The following is a 19,726-nucleotide window of genomic DNA, read 5'->3' on the forward strand; positions in this document are numbered from 1 at the left end:
ATGTACTAAAAGGCTGATGGTTGGAATGATTTCTAGCATGGATTTGTTTGCCAGAAAAGTGGTTGAATGGTAGAAAGCACAGACCCATGGTATTGATCTGGGCTGGCTCGTGCAGCAGAGGCAGGCCTGTTCTGCTGTATCAGTGCTTTCCTGACTTTTACGAGAGGTGCTCATGTGTGGGGGGTGGGGGAAGAGCGCAATTGCATGTGCACTGTAAGGAGTCATCTTTCTGTTGTGGATCGGTGGTAAGTAGCCATTAGAAAACTGATCTTTGGAAGAGGAAATTTAATGGTCTCCTAACTGTATTTACAAGCCATTCAATTTGATAAAGGGTGTGATCTTGAATGATTTATTATATGCCGCTTTGCTACACTTCAAGCTATCAAATTTAGGATTTCATCAGTATTTTTCATTCCCTCATTTACTCTTCCGTTGTTTCATCAAATCTCATCAATATATCACATCAAAAGCAGTATTATATTCTAATAATATATTCTAATGCTAGCAAAACAGTGACTGTCACAAACCATATTTCCAAAGCTCTGTTTTGTTCTTTTTGTTAGCCTCATTTAGATCTTCTTGGGTTTCCTCTTTAGTCAAACTGCAGAAATATTGTCTAGCTTTCCACTCGGTTAAACATCAAAAGCTGTGTAAAAGGAAAATATTAGAATATGGAGATGGGAAGTAGCTCGCTGGGGCTACTGATTAGTATACCAATCATTGTCATCAGAATTAATTTGGCAGTGGCACATTCAGAAAATAAAACTTTTGTCTCACTAATAATAATGCTTTTCACTTTCACAGTCTCTGTGACACTTGTTGTAATGTTTGCTTCCACGTCCATACAAATGCATTGACATTGTCCCCAGACTTGAGAATTTCTTATATAATACAGAGTTTACTTTTATCCAAGTAAATGTTCTGAGTATTGTGGAACAATAATACACTGCGTTGTTATTTCAGTACATACTCCACTCCACCTCCATCTGAAGCTCTTGATAAGATGGACAAAGAATAACTTCTTCACATTCTGTACCTTGGATACGCAGTTTTATGTCATATTCAGTATCAACATGCCAGGATTTGCTCTGTGAAGACAATGTAGGCCAAGGTTATAAAACTAATAATGATAATAATAATCATAAAAACTAGTCTTTAAAAGACGAAGACCAACTGAAATGATCTAAAATAAAATATAGATACAGAGGATGAGGGGGCATCTGTTTATTGCGACTGGTATATGCACATGACTGTGAGACTTCACAAAATGTTGTTTGCATTTGCAATACCAATTCTGAACTTGTTGAACCTTGCCCCTGAGAAATGATAAAAAAAAAAATATATATATATATATATAACTAATACTGTAACTAAAAGAAAGTAAACTAAAACCAAACATTTAAAAAATAAAAACAAACTGAAATGAGCAAATCCACTGGAAACAAAACTTAAACTGAACTGAAGACAACAAGTAGAAATGAGATGAAAATAAAAACTAATGAAAAATACAAAACTAGAATAACTCTGGTATAGACACATTAATCTAAACACAAGCTCTTCGACAGCACACCCTCTTATTCATTATGTGCTGCATACAAATAGACTCATTGTGTACATATACAAAACAGAATCATACGGCATATTTAAACTCATGCGCCACATTTAAATATTTAAATATTTTGCAGTGTATGATGGGGTATTTTGATAGTGTATGTATATTTTGTCTCAATTTATTCGATTTCTGCTGCTGCTAATTTGCACAGACTTATTATTGAAGTCCATAACCTCACTCTCTTCATATATTCCTACCTTATATAATCTTCAGAATAATAATAGTGCAAAAGCCTATTTAATATTTAAGAGTTTTTAATATTTAACACTATTTTCGGACTTGAGAAGAGTGAACTTTATAAAGCTGGCAAAATTCAGACAGTAGTCTTAAGTGGTGGAGTTTGGAGCTGTAACCGCCGCCATGCAACCTACTGCGTGTCTCCATGGAACCATCACACAAAAGGAAAAGTGCAGTTGGAAAAGTCTGAAGATCCTCATTTGATGTCTCTCTGTTTTTTAGCATCCCCATCGGCGAGTGACCTTCTCCACCGCCAACCCTGTGCAGGACTTGCAGGATGCCTCTCAGCACAGCTACTATGACAGCGGCTTGGAGGAATCGGAGACTCCCAGCAGTAAGTCATCGTCTGGTCCTCGCATCGGACCTCTGACCCTGCCTGAGGACCACTACGAGAGAACCACTCCAGATGGCAGCATTGGAGAGACCGAGCACCCTGAAAATGGTACGATGACAATCCTCTCCGTTCTGTTGTGTTTTCACTATGAATATGTATTTAAATGTAAATTACTCTAATAGGCTCTCTTTGTGTGTGTGTGCGTGTGCGTGTGCGTGTGTGTGTTGTTGTTGGCGATGGAAACATTTGTGGGCGATTTGTTTGCTCTGTGGCCATTTTAGACTGGAAATGTTGTGGCACCCGTGGCATTGACTTGCTGTGTTTGTTGATGACTGCGTGAAATGTTATTGGTTTTTAAGCAGATCTGTGCTCGCGTGTGTGTGTCTGTGTGTGTGCGCGTCCCACCAAGCCCGGAGTTAGCAGTGTCTCCATCCTCCTCATCAGCAGGTCCTCTGTCAGACATCCTTAATGACCCTCTCTCACAAGTGTGCTAATTAAAAAGCCCAACTAATGGAGCATTTGCCCTCTAAATAAATCTGAACCATGACATCTGTGCAGACAACACTGTGTTTACTCTAAGCATTTCCTTGCCGCTAGCTGGATCCTAGTTACACTGCAGCTTAGGTGTGCAGGAGCCATAATTTCTAGGCACAGTAATCAATCCAGAGGCTGAACACTGATGGTCTCAGCATAGGTCCATACTAAAAATAAAAAAAGTCATAGCCAAAGCTATAAGTGCTATTCTGTGAACTGCGTATCATAATAACAATTTTGCTGCTTTAAGCTGCCAAACATAATCCATTACCTGTCTTGTAACACACTATGATAAGTGATTCACATGGTGCATTTCCAGTCATTATAGTGTTTTGCATTGCGCCGCTCTCTGGATTAGACACTTTTACATGGTGAATTGGCTGCTCACCCTTAACGTCTCGCCCTTCTCCTTATATTTGTATATCATTAGTTTGTTGTATCAATGTATGGTTTTATCTGAGAAGCATGTGGTGCTGCTTTTTGTGCATAAGGTATGGATTTTATGGGTAACTAATAAGGCTTTGATGGCCCCATACGAAATGGGGGCATGTATCAGCTTGGTCTTGATAGAGTTTTCAATCAGGTTTTTTTTTTGTCGCAGTGTGATGAAGCTTTTGTCAATGGGTCTGTACATCGTGAGAGGATTTAAGTGAGGAGAAAAGAAAACAGCAGTTTCAATCTGAAGCACTTTCTTTTTGCAAAACATCGTAGGATCAAAGGCTAAAGTATGTCACCGCCACGCCGGAACAACACATGAAAAAGTTCTATTATTAGTGTAGCGTCTTGTGCTGTGACGCATTTGCTTCTTTACAGGACAGTTGTGTTGGATCTCACTTCTTCATAGCTATTGCAAATGTTTATTATTTATTTGTTTATGTCAATTAGGCCATAATTCAAGGACAGGAGGGGCTGGTGGGTGTGCAGAAGAGAATTAAGTCCTGTGAATGTTGCAGTTCCCTCTGGCCATTTAGAGGTCAGAGATTCTTTAACTTGCCATTTAATAGATAGATTCCGTCACCTGCTATACAGGCGAGCCGTTTATAGCCCAGGAGCCAACAGTTGACTATTTGCATTTGCTCTCTGCACTTAGGATGTGTAATATATGCATCTTCTTTTTCTTTTCGCTATTGTTGTGGCTCTTTATTGTGTTTTTCCCTTTTGCAGAAAACAGGTTTTGTCAGACAGGGTGCTCTTTGTTGTCAGCAGCAGGAGGGCAAGATTGTGAGTGGAGATGGAGCAGTTAAAGAATGAAAAGATGGCACAAGATGGGGGAGATGTTAGATTGTGACAGGGAGCGGGGACTAAGAGTCTCTGACAAGGAAGCAAAGCCCATAGGATGAGCACATAGGACGGGGAGAGAAGTGCTAACCAAGGATAGACCTAATTAAAATGTGATTCCCCGTTCAGGGAGATAACAAAGAGCCCACATAAAATGAAGGATTAGACAGAAAAATCAAACGAGACAGAGGAATTCCTCCCCGGCTCCACCTGAATAGTGACGTGAGGTCTTTTTTTGAGCATTTGAGTGACAGTGTGACAGGTTGTACTGGTGCCGAGCTTTATTCATTGCAGCAGAGATGACTGACAGGCAAAAAATTGGTAGGTGAGCATGATGTGTCACTCCATTTAAGTTGGATAAAACACAATATATGAACCCCAGACTGTCAGCCTTTGCATCACTGGGCCCCCGGAAATATCAACATGGATGTGCGTTTTGTTATACAAGCTGAACTTTGACAGTGGTTGAATCTACATTTTGGGTGTCAGTGGCCTACGGCAGAGAGCGATGTAGTTCATGATCCATTTTGGATCCACCTGTCAGATCTTTACTGTATTCGACTGGTCTCCGGTCAACTTCTGTAACCAGAGCTTCACGGACGCTCCGGTCCGAGCAAATTCTTCATTCGTTACATACTAATATTAATATAGACTGGTTATTAGTTGATTTGTATTAGTTGATACATTTTGTGTTACATGTTGCTCCATGTTTGCTTGTCTTTTGAAGATTCTTGTAGACTGAAGTAATATGTTGTAGTTCATTGGCATGGCTTGCAGAGAGGAAATAGCGTGTGACAGTCTCTCTGGTGGTGTGGCTACAGCGCCTGCCACATTACAACGTGGTCACAACTGTTTGCTAGTTCAGTTCCAGCCGATGACCTTTGTTGCATGTTATATTCCCCTCTCTCTCCCTGTTTCCTCTCACTGTACTATCCAATAAAGGCAAAACTGCCAAAGAAAATTATCTTTAGAAGAAACTGTCCCTGGTTCACTGATTTAGACATCAGCATATTCCCTTATGGTGCTTGGCTTTGGAATTAAGAGTGGATTCAAAGTACAGTAATAAAAATTTCTGATATATGTCATGTATGCTGGCTGATCTGCAGCAATTAATTTCTGTTGAGTTCCTTTTTTCCTATGCCTGAGCAGCTGCTCCCTCCTCCCATTTTTTTTTCTTCAAATTCTTGTCTTCAGGCTGTGTTCGAGTGCACTCCATTTCAGTTTCCCCATGTGTATTTTCCACTCTTATGTTCATGCGTGTAGCGCGCACAGCGCTCAACTGTTGGTAAATTTCATCTGAGATGTTTATCTATCGGCTGCACGTGCGTGTACGCCTGTGTAAACCTACATGCGTGTATTTGTTTGCATTGGAGGGTGTTGCATCACACCCCAAACCTCTAAATCATTTTGATTACAGTGCTATTTTATTTTAATAGACTCTCGTCATAATCACTGAGCTCTTTAATTCTCTTTAAATTGATTGCTTCATACAGCATGAAAACTGCTTATCTTGTATGTCTGGTTGCTGTCAAAACACACAATTTGTCCTGCACAGTGAAATCAGAGGAGGCCCAAAGACTGACTGAGGTCTGTCTGTCCATTTGTCCATCCACTGTATCTCAGACAGAGCTGAACAGATTTTTATTAGTAGTCAAATAAAAGTGATTTAAAGTGTCCATTACTGGTTCACAGGGAGGATGCATCATTTTGGTTTGCAGTTTATAATACATTCATTTCAAAGGACACAAGTATCAAAAACTATGAACTGTGTGAAATATCAGTTACGCAAGTTGGTATCTGTCAACTTCCATAATCTGTTTTTTGAGCGAATTTAAGCCCCAGCACACACCTGGACTCACAAAACACATAACATAAATTGTTTAACTTTCTGTTGCCCAAGATCCCCGGCTACGAGTCATCTGGGAACCTCTTCCCTTTTCTTGGGTCACAAGTTTGACCGGCAATTCCGTCATGTCCAGTCCAGCCTAGACAATAATCACTCTTCCGCGGATCAGTGATTAGGCATCTTGGCTGTGATATGAGGGGGCTAGCACCGAAAGGACACAGGTGGATTGAAGACAGGTTACAGTGTGCACACACTCACACACAAACTCAATTTACCACAGATGGAGGAATTTTGATGTGGCCAGTTGCCCAGCGTGAGGTCTCCCTGTGTCTTCCTCTGTGCGGACTCACTGCCATATGGGCTATTGAGAAGGGTGAGATAAAATGGAATAAATGGCATTTGCATGATAATGAGGTTCTTTAGTTATGCTGTCTGATTTCCCTGCCTTAGATCTCTCAGATGATGCATGTAGCGTTGTATATTTGTTCTTTTTGAACTCCTGTCAGGGATTTTCCACCGCTTTCAATGCCTGCCATATCAGTATTATACAGGGTAGCGCTGCCGTAGCCATTGCTGCTTTAACATCACGAGTTCCCAGTGAATATCTAGCTTGTGGGTGCTACGAATGAGGAACATTTTAAACAAAGAAAGAGGTGGAGAAAGATGTTGTGCAGGCAGAGAGGCAAAACATCAACCTAATGGGGCTTGTTTGTCCTATGAGTGCCAGCTTGGGCCCCTGCCCGGGGTGCCAGTGTAGCGTGCTGGGGGTGTGGGTTTCATCGGACAGATGTCGTTGTGCCTTGTCAGGGTCCCTGCCTGTTAGTACTATTGAGGAGAATAGACTATTGCCAGCCTGTTCCAGCACAGTGGCCTTTGCCAGCCACTGCTGGAACTGCCACCACCCGAGAAGGGACAGGTCATGGGACTGGCAGTTTTGTGGAAGCTTCTGTGGAAAAAAGTCCTTACAAGTGGTCCCCTGAGGCAAGTTGTCATGAGTAATATGCTTATAATCCCCAAGCTCATTCTAGCACACGCATTATGCTGTGTTCACATCAGCTGCTGCTGTTTGTTACTCCCCAATTGTTTTTTTTTTTCATTTTTATTTCGGAGCAAATAGGTCACTGGAAGAGCCTAACTGGAGCAGAATTAAACTCTCTAACCTGGATCAGGCTTTGACACCATGGACAATGGTTAACTATAGCCCTTTTATGAATGATTTTATGGGACAATGCAGCTGAATCCAAAATGGAACTGATGATGTGTCAACACGTCACAGTTCTGAATGTGTCTAAATTTCCTTCCGGCCAATTTGAATCTGAAAATGTGCTTTCGCTTATGTGATCACTAACAATGAGCCTTACACAGTCATCCCAAACTTTGGCTGCACACATTATAGTGTCATTATATTATTCATTCATTATTATTATATTATTATAGGGCCAGACCTTTGAACAGGGCCATGTGAGAGAAAGGACATGGTATCACAGATCATTAACTGTTGCAAAGTAAAGAATTGGTGTATTCTCTTTTGGATTGAACAGCCATATTCTTCAGTGGCAGCGATTGCAGCCACATGTGAAATCTAGATGGAACCAGAGTAGAAGCCCCATTATCCCAATAAATCTACCCCTTGCATTCACTTTCATACCACCTTCTTTTAGACATAAAAGTGATTTCTCTGTAGTTTCATCATTGTGTCCAGCTTACTCGAAGACTTTAGTAACACTTAAGCATGTTTTTGTCAGAACCTGAAACTTATTTGGGTCTGTAGTTATAGTTGGAATATCTGTGGGGTTTTTATTTACATTTATTTGCTTTGCTTTTTTTTAAATCAAGCTTTGCATTCGGGTGAAATGTGTTTTAGATAATAAGCAAAACGTGAAAATATTTGGATAATGAAAAAGAGGATAGCAAAAATCATAAGTGATTTAGTACATTGCTGGAACATTTTGTAGGGACAGATTCCCAGTATGTTACATTTTAATTCAGATCTACACAAGCTATGCAGCTCTTATCCACACGTATATGACATGGATGAAAACCCAGATGAGTGTTTTGAATTATGTGCAGAAAGAAAAGCACACACATGCAGTATAAGCACACATTAGGTTCCATAAATAGTGCTTTTAACACCATGCTGCCACTGAAAATGTCTGGTTTTAGTACTAATCTTGTAAAATGAATGAGTGAGCCAGTATGCCTAAGCCAGTATCCCTAAGCTTTAGATGTGCTCATGTATTACTCTAACAAAAGTGGATGGCTTTCTGTACTTAGGCAAAAATTGGATAGCATGCTGCCTGCTCTTGCCACACCAGTGAGTCTGGGCAACAGCATGCTGAAGCAGCAGGTTTGGAGGTGGTAATGTGTGTGTAAACGCAGGCTTGGAATGTATAAGGACACACGGAGAAAAATGTCTTAATTAGCCAGGCGTAGCTCGTGGCTATAAGAGACGCTCCTTTTAGCTGAGTGTCCACTGGCAGGTCCATGGGACCCTGAGTTGAAACTTTAAGGATAATTGTGGAGGCAGAAATAGAAAGTGGTGGTAGAGCTTTGTTGCTCTCAGTGGGTCTTACCCAGTCTCACCCCAGATGTGATTCGTAGAGCAGGTACAGCACTGTGCATTGGGGAGGGGATGCTGGCTAGGGGCCAGATCCACTTCAACCTCAGTTGGTCGGGCAGCTCAAGCCGGCATCAGAGAAAGGCCCCAGGGGTCATCTCTCCATCATGGTGTGATGGGGACGGAGAGCTGCTGAACTTCCCTCTAACTAGTGTTCTGCTCTTCAATGATGGATGGCACTTGAGGGACTGGAGTCGTACTGTATGGGTCTGACATGCATTTCCTTATTTTCAGTGAGTTACAGAGGAATGGAGCCGCTCTCAATTTAAGGCTTTCTTATAGCCATTTGAGAATATCTCAGAATTCCCTGCATTTCAAGGACCATACAAACTCAATGAGGGCCACTTCCAGTGAAACTGAAAATGTCCTCTTACACTAAATGGGAAGCAGCAGTACATTTTTTTTTTTTTTTCAACACATGGAAATATCCTCCTGGTGAATAGATCAATTCTTAATTTGCGATTTTGTGTTAACGTGGTATATCATGCAATCAATATTCTACACGCCTTAAGCAAAATAGAAATTACTTAAATTAGTCTTGCTTTACCTCATGGCCAAGCATTTACAGTGTTCTTCATTTATGGTGACACAACTAACATTTTACGGCCCTCCTACACAAAATGTGTGTATTATTTTTTTTTTTCAGGTTTTGATCAGCGCTGCATCTCAGTGTTAATTTTTGGCTTTCAAAACTCACTTTTAAGACTCAGGCTAATCATAAAGAGCCCTTGTTCACATGCCAAAAGTAGAGTAATTCTGACAGAATTTTGCATGACGATGCAACTTGTTTCCACCGTCCACTTCTGCTGGATCTCTGCGCTAATTAGAGAACGTACTTGACTTCATTGTAAAATTGTGACAGATTTTGGCTAGTTCCAAACTACAGAGCTGTAACAGAGACAGGTGCTGTAGGTCTCGACGCAATTCCTTGGTCACCACCCAAGGTCCATTTTACTTAAAGCAATTATAGGATTTTTCACTTTTCCTTTGGGTGATTCCCTCTCAGATGGTCATGTTGCAAGGCCCCAACACTTGTCACTCATCTTGATGAGCTGTCTACTTTGAAACAGTATCTAGCCTGGAGATGAGGTACCCATCAAACACACAGCCACCACAGGCACTGAAAAACAGATGGCGAGTGCAGCCACTTTAATATAAAAACGACAGCGATGTTTACTCTTGTTGCGCATTTGCTGTATGTTTTTTTCCTCCTTCTCTTACTGCTTTCCTGCTTAGTTGTTGTAATTGCTGTGGCTCATTTGCACTTGATACCGTCAACTTAGCTCACCACAAGCCATATGGCACAAAATCATAGTGAATATGCCCAACACTGCTGCAAAAATCTACTTCAGAAAGTCCTTACTTACTTAGCCAAACATCAAGATTAAGCCATGCATACCCAGGGTCAGAGACCCAGACTACTGCACTGTGTGCGTGACCCAATTTGCCCATTGGTTCATTAAATTTTCATTTTATTATCTCACATTGCGGTGGATGTCCTGTCCATTTTAGTTATTGTAATGTGATAAAACATTTATATAGCTGTTTTAATGCCCCTTTAATACACAAGATAGCACTAAAGTGCAGGTGTGGTCTTCATTCAATTAACCAAAATAGTCGACCTTCCAGATATGCCAAAGAATTCCTGCCTCTCCCAGACAATTACGCCATATCTGAGCAAATATAAGGTCAGCGTGTTATTGTCTTAGATTATTATTTCTCTTATTTCTGTTGAAGGTCTTCAAAAACATCAATCCACGTGAACGGTGACGTTTCTTCTCCGCGCCAAGCTTATAAAAGTCAATCAAACACAACCAGCTGAATGCAATGGATCAGCAAGTAACAACAGGGGGGATGGAATCACGCTGGCCTCAGAAGCCAATATGATGACCCCCTGCTGCCTTCTGTGTTTTGCGCTCCTCTATGAGTCCATATTTAAAGACTGAAATTTGCAGTTTCCCTTTATAATTATATACTCAATCATGTTCTTGATTCCATGTGATATTTTTCCCCCTTCCCGTAGTCAAAACAGAAAGGCTATCATCTAGCAGAGGGTATAGACGGGTAGAGCAGCTTTGGGAGATTGCTGCTGTTGCCTCTCTGCTACACAAAAGGCAATTTTCATATTTCATCATGTCATAAATTTGAATTGTCCTGCTCCAAACTCATAGCTGTATTGTTCAGAGCAGTGTGGGAACAGAGCTTTCCATCCGACTGCGTTAGGATGCTGACTTTCCCAGAGAATTGTCAGTCATGCAGCAACTCTCTATCTGCAGTAAATGGTCAAATAAAGCTTTTCCTCTCCTGGGTCATTATTAAGCCTCAGCATGGACTGCGTGCACAAATGTAAAGATCGGATTTTGTGAGATTATGTCGATGTTTGTCCGTACTTGGCATTAAAATGATGTACCTCATGTGATTGTGTTATTTAAATCTGTGTATATTAACTTTAATCACAGTTATCTCTTTATATCATTTGTGCTGACATATGCAATTGCCTGGAATGCATCTAGACTACTTGCCTGAGCACTCGGTTTCTTGTTTGAGGATATGATGCATGAGCAAATGATAAAAGCTGTCGTGAAACAAGCATGCCCAACGGCAATGCTATATGACCCGCAAGACATGAAAAAGATAATAAGAATGTGACACTGCAGAGTAACAACCTCTCAGATGCTGTGTTCTAAGTTTATATTTTGTTTTCAGACTAGCAGGTGAAGGCTAATTAGCGGCTAGCACTCCTAAGTCAGCCATGTCTCACACTGACTGTGGAGATCAAAGGCAGAATTAGTGAAGAGATAACATCTTGATCGAAAAGGGAGGAAAAAAACAACAAGTGGATATCCGTTTTGCACGTCAATAAGATCAATGAGTGAAAGATAGTGAGCATGAAAGTGGTGCATAGGAATTAACTCCAGGGGAAAATCCACTGAGGAAAATAATTCCTTCTTTGATAATTAGAGCTGTAGATCGTGATCATATAAGTAAGACTTTGATTTTTGTATTGATGAGAATAAAATTGCAGATGACTCACATTATTGAGTGTGATTTGAACATAGAACCAGTAATATCCAGTCAACATATTGGGTACTGGGTATATTATGGGACACCCCCCACCTGCTCCAGATACAAAAGAAAAAGCCATTTTTACTGAAGTCAATAAAGTGAATTCTGTAATGGGTTAAATGGAAGCTCTTAGAGACAGGTTGGTATGTGGGCGAAGAGCGAAGCACAACAGTAACATTTTGCGCCCCGAGTAGAAAAAGCCCATTACTTTAAGTGTTTCTAGGAAAATTTGGTTCAAGGAAATGAAAAGCTTAAATGCAATGAACATTAACAGTGAGACTGAATGTTTCTTTTTTTTCCGCGAAATGAAACATTTTCCACCTGCTATTATGAGGCCGTGGAGCGCTGCCGCTGTGGTCGAAGGGGGCCGTGGAGTGCAAGTGTGAAAGCCTAAAGCAGGAAGAAAGCTTCAAAGGCAGGGACCAAGAAAGAGACATTCAGACAAGAAGAAGAAAGAAGGTTTGGGTGTGAGACAGGAATAGACAAGTGACTCTTCAAGTAAATGTCACACAGTAATCAGCAAAGGAACCGGGTGATAAAACAGTCTGCTAATTATCATGACAATATTTCCCATTAAATCAGTCATAAAACTTCACAAAACAAGTATTTTTGGTTTTGATTTTTTCTTATCTCCATTTTCACTTCCAGCCTCAGCGCTGTCACCAGTTATTAAGCTGAATAATGTCTTGTATGTTTTTATTAGCTAATCTATACCAGACACAGACCTCTGTAGACTTTTTTTTTTTTTTTTTTTGACGTACCCATCCAATCCACAGCGGAACTACTGTAACCAAAGCAGAGTGAGTTCAGAATCAAGTTGTTCAACTAGAAATGCCTTCTTAACATTTTCTAACCAAGTTTCAAACTGATGGATATCCCGTCTTCTCTCTGTTTGAGCTGTGCAGAAATTGTAATGGAGTTACACTTCATGGCAAAAGAAAAGTCACCAAAAAAAACCACACAAAAATCATCAGCATATTGAGCGTCCAGTCACAACCCCACACCACAGGGATTTAGTCTACATTTCTTTGAGCTATTCTAATTAAATTACACAGAAAACTGCATGGGAAATGCATGGTTTCGTATTTCAGGAGTGAGAGAGACAGCGAGAAGACGAAGGAGAGTGAGCCTAAATGTAATTATGTGAGCAGGTTATCGCACTGCTACCATAAATACATGATAGGATTATATAATTTGGTTTCCTGGTAAATTTATGACGGCTAAAACGTCTGTGCCATTATTATTTTTTTTTTATTATTCAATCTTATTGTTCATATTCATCATATTGTTAAAGTACAACTCCAAACATTATGATTATATTTTCATACCCAATTCCAAATAGTTCATTTTGTCCACATATATTATGTTCAGTTGTATCTACATAATGCACATTTACGAACAAGTGGGTCTTCGTACAAAAGCTGCAGTTTAATCCTAATCAGCATCCCTGTGTTTCATACTACACCCTGTATCAACTTCGGCACGGCCCGCAATAAAGATTCAAATGAACAGCATTAATAAAATACCTGTAATGGCCTAAAGAACAAATGCAAATTTCTAAATTTAGGCACTGATGTCTAACTAATACCCTTCAAAGTCAACATGCACATTCTACTCCGAGTCCCCGAAGCCCTCTCTGCATGAATATGAGATTGAGTACAGCGTATAGAGTAATGCTGTTTGTTATCCAAGCTGACTGCTCTTTTAAAAGATTTAAGCAAAACGATGTAAGCATCTTTTCTTTCAAGTTAACTTGTTTAACAGTAAGTCCGTGGTCAAGCCATACTGTACTTATGTGCTGCAATGCCTTAATGCGAATAGATTGATAGATTATCTGGAGACCTGCTTTATTTATTTGATGTTGCCTTGCAGTCCCATTCATTGATCGCAAAACTGTTATTGTTTGAACCAAGTCAGTGGAGGAATAGTCTTGAAACTGGGAACTTATATGGTAATCAGCCTGAATCTCTTATGTTCATGATAAATCATTTGTGTGTGTGTGTGTGTGGTTTTTTTCACGTTTGCATTGGCAGCTGCTGCAGATCAATATACTGTTGTCAAGGTTCAGAATGCAATTTCCAGTCAGTAATTGGCCAGCAAACCAAAACATATTGTTGTGGGCAGAGGCATGAAGCTGTTCTCCACACAAGCATATCACACACACCTCGGTGCACCGACAGAGAAACGATTATATTACTTACAAAAGCAACTATATCATCATTTAGAACTGTTTCCTTTCGGTCCCCCAATGTTTTGAATCTATTGTATCTGAAGATGCCTTGTGTGTGTCACAGTTTGACAAAGCCTTCGTCCTGGTTGACATTTCACACCGCATATCAACTTCTCAATTGGAGGAGCTGGTGCATAGCGTGATCTGTCAGCAGGTGCTAAGGCTTTGTCAAATGCAGTGATACAAAAGGCAGTCTTCAAATAGAGGAACTCTAAGACAAAATGGTGGATGGTGAGCGAACTGACAGGAGGTGTACCATCACCCACTGAACCATCTACAGCGGCTCCTCCTGACGTGCCTCTGGCCGACATGTCCACTCATCAGCCTTTGTCAGCAAGAGGCTTGCCTGCTCAGGAAGCAAAGCATTCAGAGCTTACTGAATCTGTGAAGGAGACTTTTGACACAAGTGCTTTAAACTTCAATACCACCTCTTATCCTGGCATCCTGGCGGTAGACAATTTGACCGAGAATTGATTAAGCCGTTTCCACCGAAACATTTAACCATTTAGACCAAACGGAGATAAAATGATCTCCACTGCTGTGAAAAGTTTTTGTTTTGATGAAACAAAAGGCACAAAAACACTGTTAGCCAGGCATTTAGAATAGATTCCAAAAATAAACTTTTCCAACTAGGCTCCCTAAGAAGGCAGGAGATGCTGTGTATGTGCATTGTTGTACAAAAAGCATGCTTTAGAATAAATGCATAGCGATGATTTGCGGAGGAACACCACACTATTGGAACTAAATGGTTAACGGCAGCTTTTATCTCGCATGTCACTTTCTGTATAGGTAAGGTGAGAAAGCTTTCAAGCCTACACATTCTAATTTTACTCATGAGATGAGAAAGTGCATGTCTCAGGCTACAAGCTCCACCATTGTTCTTTTGTATTCCATTACAATGAGCAAGAAAATGCATGCATATCAACACTATGTTTGTGTGCTTGTAGCAAGTTTTTTCGTCTCTTAAAAAATGCTCCCCTCTGGAGAAAAAAAAGACTGTTTTTTGTAGCTTCTGCTTACTGTGAGAAACTGTTCTGAGTACTTGAATAACAAGACTTGACATGTCATAGCTAAAGAAATACAAAACCCCGGTTTCTTGTTTTTCTTCACGGAGTATGACAACCACAGCATATATTCACACCCAGCTATTGTACTGATAGCCACCACCAGACACTAATGTCTGCACAGATGTGGGATATTTCTTTCTTTTTTTCCCCCCCTTTTGTTTCTTGGAACTTTAAGTCATTTACCACATAAACTGTTTGCAGGGACCACAAATATACCATTAATATCACTCACACACTCCCAGACGATAGTAGCTGCTTTCCCCCGTTATCCCTCTATGAGCTGTGGGTCTCTTATATTTGTTCGCCATCGATCATAGCGGTGTGGCACACACGCTGGAAAGCAGCCGGTGGGGAGAGGCAGCATTTGCAATCAAACAGAGAGGAGCAGTGTGAAATCTCAGGAAGAGGCAGCTTCCCCCATGCCCGTGGGCAGGGGATCAGACGATGAGGAAGCCTGCCTCAGACACTCAACACCTCCCACTGGCACCCTGATGCAAGCAGCATGCAAACCCACCCCTCACATGTATCTGTCAGCCGGGGGGTTAAGCTCTGTGTGTGCCCCCACTCTGTAACGGCACTGTGGAGTGCATGTTATGCCACTGCAGTGGAAGTGCTTTTAGAAGCTTTGCTAAGGTTCACTGTGGCTCGTTCACGTGGTACTGAAGGTGGTACAAGGTGGAAATTACTGTTTTTCTTTTTTTTCGTTTTCATGATATTGCTTTAAGCAAGCAGATGGGACTGAGCCAATATAATAGGAGAAAGCTACAGGTGCAATCTATCTCAAAGTCTAGAGGAAAAGAATTGTGCTGTGCAGTGAAGAAATGTCATTGAGTCAGTGCTCTTCAAAACCAAATCACAAGCTCTCTAAATCCAGTCAACCTGTTCCAGCTAGTGGCATAATAGCGCTGTGGTTTGCCCATCTGTTCTCCATTGTCCACCTTGGCTCTCCATCCATGACATACAAGACTATAAACTGTAAAGGGTTTGTTCCAGACTGTGAGCAGATTTATTTCAGGTATAGGTACAGGAGAAAACAGGCTTGAGTGGGTGAGAAAATACGAATTTTCCCACCGTGCCTTTGGCTGCTCCTTCACCTCATGGTTGACTCACTTGCTTCATCCTGTCCACCAAATATTCAAACAATGATCGTTTTAGCTGAGTGTGGGAGTGTGTTTTGATGTGCGGAGCAGACGGTATTCTGCCACACTGTAAGTGGGCACTACAGCTACAGATGGCTAATAGCCACAGCAAAAGGCAGACACAAAAGTATAATTATCAGCATTGATTTTTTCGTAGAGATAAATTTGAGAGCAACAGAAAGGTCAGTGCAAGCAAGTGTAAAAAACCATGTGCTTTCACAAGTGATACACCGTATCATAGCCGCACGATGAGCAATTTATTATTACTGCATGTTGAAAAACTTTTTGTGGGCTGACACGTGTGACTAGAAATGATATGCGCTGTAATGCTAATGACAGCGTGAAGCAACAGTTTCTCCAACACGACAGGGTGCAGTTGAATATAGACCTCTCATTTGTTAAATTGTCTGTTGCGAACAGACAATATGTCAGAGCTACTTTATAAATAAAACCATATAAAATTGAGATGAAACACTAACAGACAAGGTAATGGCCTACTAAAATAGCTGGCATTAGAGCATTTATGTTCTCTCTTGATGACGTGTGATATGCGCTTTGGCAAAATGGCAGACTTTGGCAAGCTAGACGGTGTATTTAGCTGTCACTGCTGATTTTCTGGGCCTTGATGAAGATGAGCACGGTTCAGAGTGTGCTTTAATTCCTGCCACCGCTGCATGGTATCATTTTGTATTACATGTTTTCATTTAGTTGGCATTTTGTTACATAAGTCCAAATTATGTTTTTCTAAAACCACCGTCGACCTAAAGTCAATTACCAACCTGGCAGTCAGCGAGACTATTAACCTTTATGTCTTTTATCCCTTCTTTTGTGAGACTGAATAAGTGGTACAGTGGTACATTAAATGGGCAAATATGGACCAATGCTGTATGTTTTTCTGGCTGACAGTGAGTTCTCTTTGCATATATTCACTCACATGCACACAAATAGTTTCAAAAACATGCCCAGTTGCGGCATGTGAAATGTTTGAGAAAAGCTGCGTAAATGTACCTTTTGTGCTCCTGTGCATTCCTGTGCATTGATTTTTAGATGTGGAGCAACGTTGAATTTTACACGAAGCCGCTTGGTGTGGCATAAACCTCCTGGAAGCTGTGGAGAGGTTTTAATCAAGTGTGAAATCCTTTTGGAGAAGATGCCTACACGACTATGCTTGTGCTCGGAAGCGTACTCCTCAACTCCTCTCCCCAACTCTCTTCCCATGAACATCTTTTGTAGCAAGAGTCCATTTCACTGCAGTGATGCATGCAGACAACGCTCTTAGCGGAGCTAAGAGAAAATGAAACTCCAATCATCATGCATGAGGCAGCGCACACATACACACAGACACTCTTGCCTGGGTTGCCTGTCTTTCCTTAGAGCTCCAAATTCAGTTTCTTCTTTCTTAATCAGGCATAAAAGTGTAGTTCATTCATTTGAAAAGAATCATTGACATTGGCCTAGTAAACAGAGAGAAGAATTTGCCACTTAAGCACAATGATATAATTAAGCATGAATAAGGCAGAACATCGCTCAATTGTAAAGTCAATGTATTAAATAGCCTAAACATCTAGCAATTTAGGATTATTAGAACAATGAGATTAACGACAACAATAGATCAAGCTATGCATTCTTTAATAAACAATGGAACAATTGTATATGGATTACCCATGAGACATGAATATGTTAGACATAAATAAGGGGAATGAGAACGAATAGCCTCCACTCCTTTTTATTAAGCAGTTTAAAATCTTAAGTCATGCCTTCTCATCACACAAGCTGTCTCACTTTGGCTTTTGATTGATTGAGGCCTTGGTGGGCCAGATGCAGCTTTTCCAGCCTCAGAGGTCTGACATTTTGTGGGATAATTATCTTGCCACTGGTCATGAGTACAATACTGATGGTGCGTCTCATAGGCTTACTGTCAAACTGGCATTTTCTCTATTAGCTGTGAACTCTCACCACCGCCTCTAATACGTCATCTCTTGTGGTTGCATCATTCACATGCAGCAGCATCTTTCTACTCCTTGTGTGTGCAGCGTCAAGCTCTCTCTCTCTCCACTTTCTCCACATAAAACAAGGCAGTGCTTCGGTGATGGACGTGCTCTTTCATGGTGTGGACAGCATGGAGGCATTACAGTAATGCATTCATCACAGCAATCAAAAGTTTACGCGTGGGTGACATCGCAGACTCACAGATCTTAGTCGTCTGCTTTTCCCCTCGCAGACATTGATTTGGCTGTCCTAGTCGGAGTCTGAAGGGATAACAAAGATTAATTGAGTGCTATTTCCATTAAATCAGAGCTGTATGTTCAGCTTGTCAACAGGTAGGCTGCTTAACAGGTCTATTGGCTGCTCGCTGTACATCTCTGGAAAACAAATCCGTAGGTTCTTGAGTGCAGTTTTGCATTCTGAAACCGTGTAATACTCCTGAGTGATGGCTGAGGCAAACTTATTTTGGAGCTTGTACATTAAAATGAGGTCACTGGGTCATGGACCCATTTATTTAATTAGGAACAGTTGAATAGAAAATGGATGATAATCAAGGGCAGGGAACTTATTTCAGCACTGTCAATCAATATCTCATTCAACAGTGGTTTTGCCCAAAGGGATTCAGCCATTCCCTTTGTACCCAATCACTGTACGTCTAAAGTATGTGTGTCTGTTGTATTTTGTAGTCTTTTTTCACGTTGACACATTTACAACATGCAAATCACTTATAATAGAAATCACTGCATTTCTGTTTTAACAGTTCAGTGATATTTTAAAAACAAACCAGACAAACTGCATTTGGATACTTCTAAACGACACAGACACAGCACGCCATCTCCTGAATGTATCACATCAGCTAGTGGACTCCACACACAGTGCTCATTACACAGTGCATAGCAACAGCTACATAGCAACTGCTGCTGACTGCTTAGCAACAGCTGCAAAGACATCAAGGAGGGGGGTGGGTTTCATGGGGTATTTCAGATGACACCATTTCTGTTCGCAAATGCCTTTTTATGGCTTTTTTTTTTTTTAAATGAGTGTTATTCAGATGTTTATCACTGTGAAGCTCTCTCTGATGGTGCTGTTTTCTCTCCCCTGCCCACAGATATCCGCTCCCTCCCTGATGTGGCAATGACCGGAAACTGTACGACCGAGTGCAGCGAATTGGGCCACTCAGACGCCTGCTGGATGCCCGGGCATCCCTCCCCTGTACGCAAGACCAGGAACCTCCCGAAACTCTCCACCTTCGTGCCTTACCAGGAGAGAGGGAGCCTGGGACGCCTGGCAAACGGGAGCGCCAGACTGGGTGGTGAGGAGCACCGGTCGCGCCTTCCGCCCTCCCGCAGTGCCTATTCCAGCAGTGGTCACGACGTTAGTCAGGACTGCCCCTTAGAGGAGATGCCCCTGAGCGTTGCCTCTGAGTTCCCACCCACCTCCCCTTCTGCCCACACTCCAAAACGAGAAATTTACCTGTGAGGAGTATCATCATCTGATTGGTGCACAAACGAAGAAAAGATACACCCACTTCAGAAGGAGAAACAGGCTGTCCATACGCTAAAGCCAATGCCCGTTTTGTAGTTAACACTAGGCTGTGACTCATTCAATCACTGGCATGAACACTTCTTTTTTGTCATTTCCTCCTTAAATTAATAATTTATTAGCATATTTATTAAGAATTCCACAAAATGAATTGATGCACTCACTCATTTATTTTTACAAAATCTTGAAGGATACAATTCAAACAGATCAAAAGGAAATGCAGATTGATGGTAATTGC

The 19,726-nt window shown here is 41.1% G+C and overlaps 1 protein-coding gene across 1 annotated transcript in view; it reads left to right on the forward strand.

The window, feature by feature from the left end:
* Positions 1–19,425, forward strand: part of pcdh1a (protocadherin 1a) — a 70,861-nt gene extending 51,436 nt beyond the window's left edge. The window contains exons 3-4 of the mRNA XM_070844024.1: positions 2,072–2,291; positions 19,055–19,425. Of these exons, the coding sequence (XP_070700125.1) occupies positions 2,072–2,291; positions 19,055–19,425 (591 nt within the window). The remainder of the gene's footprint in view (positions 1–2,071; positions 2,292–19,054) is intronic.
* Positions 19,426–19,726: the final 301 nt, after the last annotated feature.

Source organism: Pempheris klunzingeri, chromosome 14 (genome assembly GCF_042242105.1).
Source record: "Pempheris klunzingeri isolate RE-2024b chromosome 14, fPemKlu1.hap1, whole genome shotgun sequence".
NCBI classification, from domain to species: domain Eukaryota; kingdom Metazoa; phylum Chordata; class Actinopteri; order Acropomatiformes; family Pempheridae; genus Pempheris; species Pempheris klunzingeri.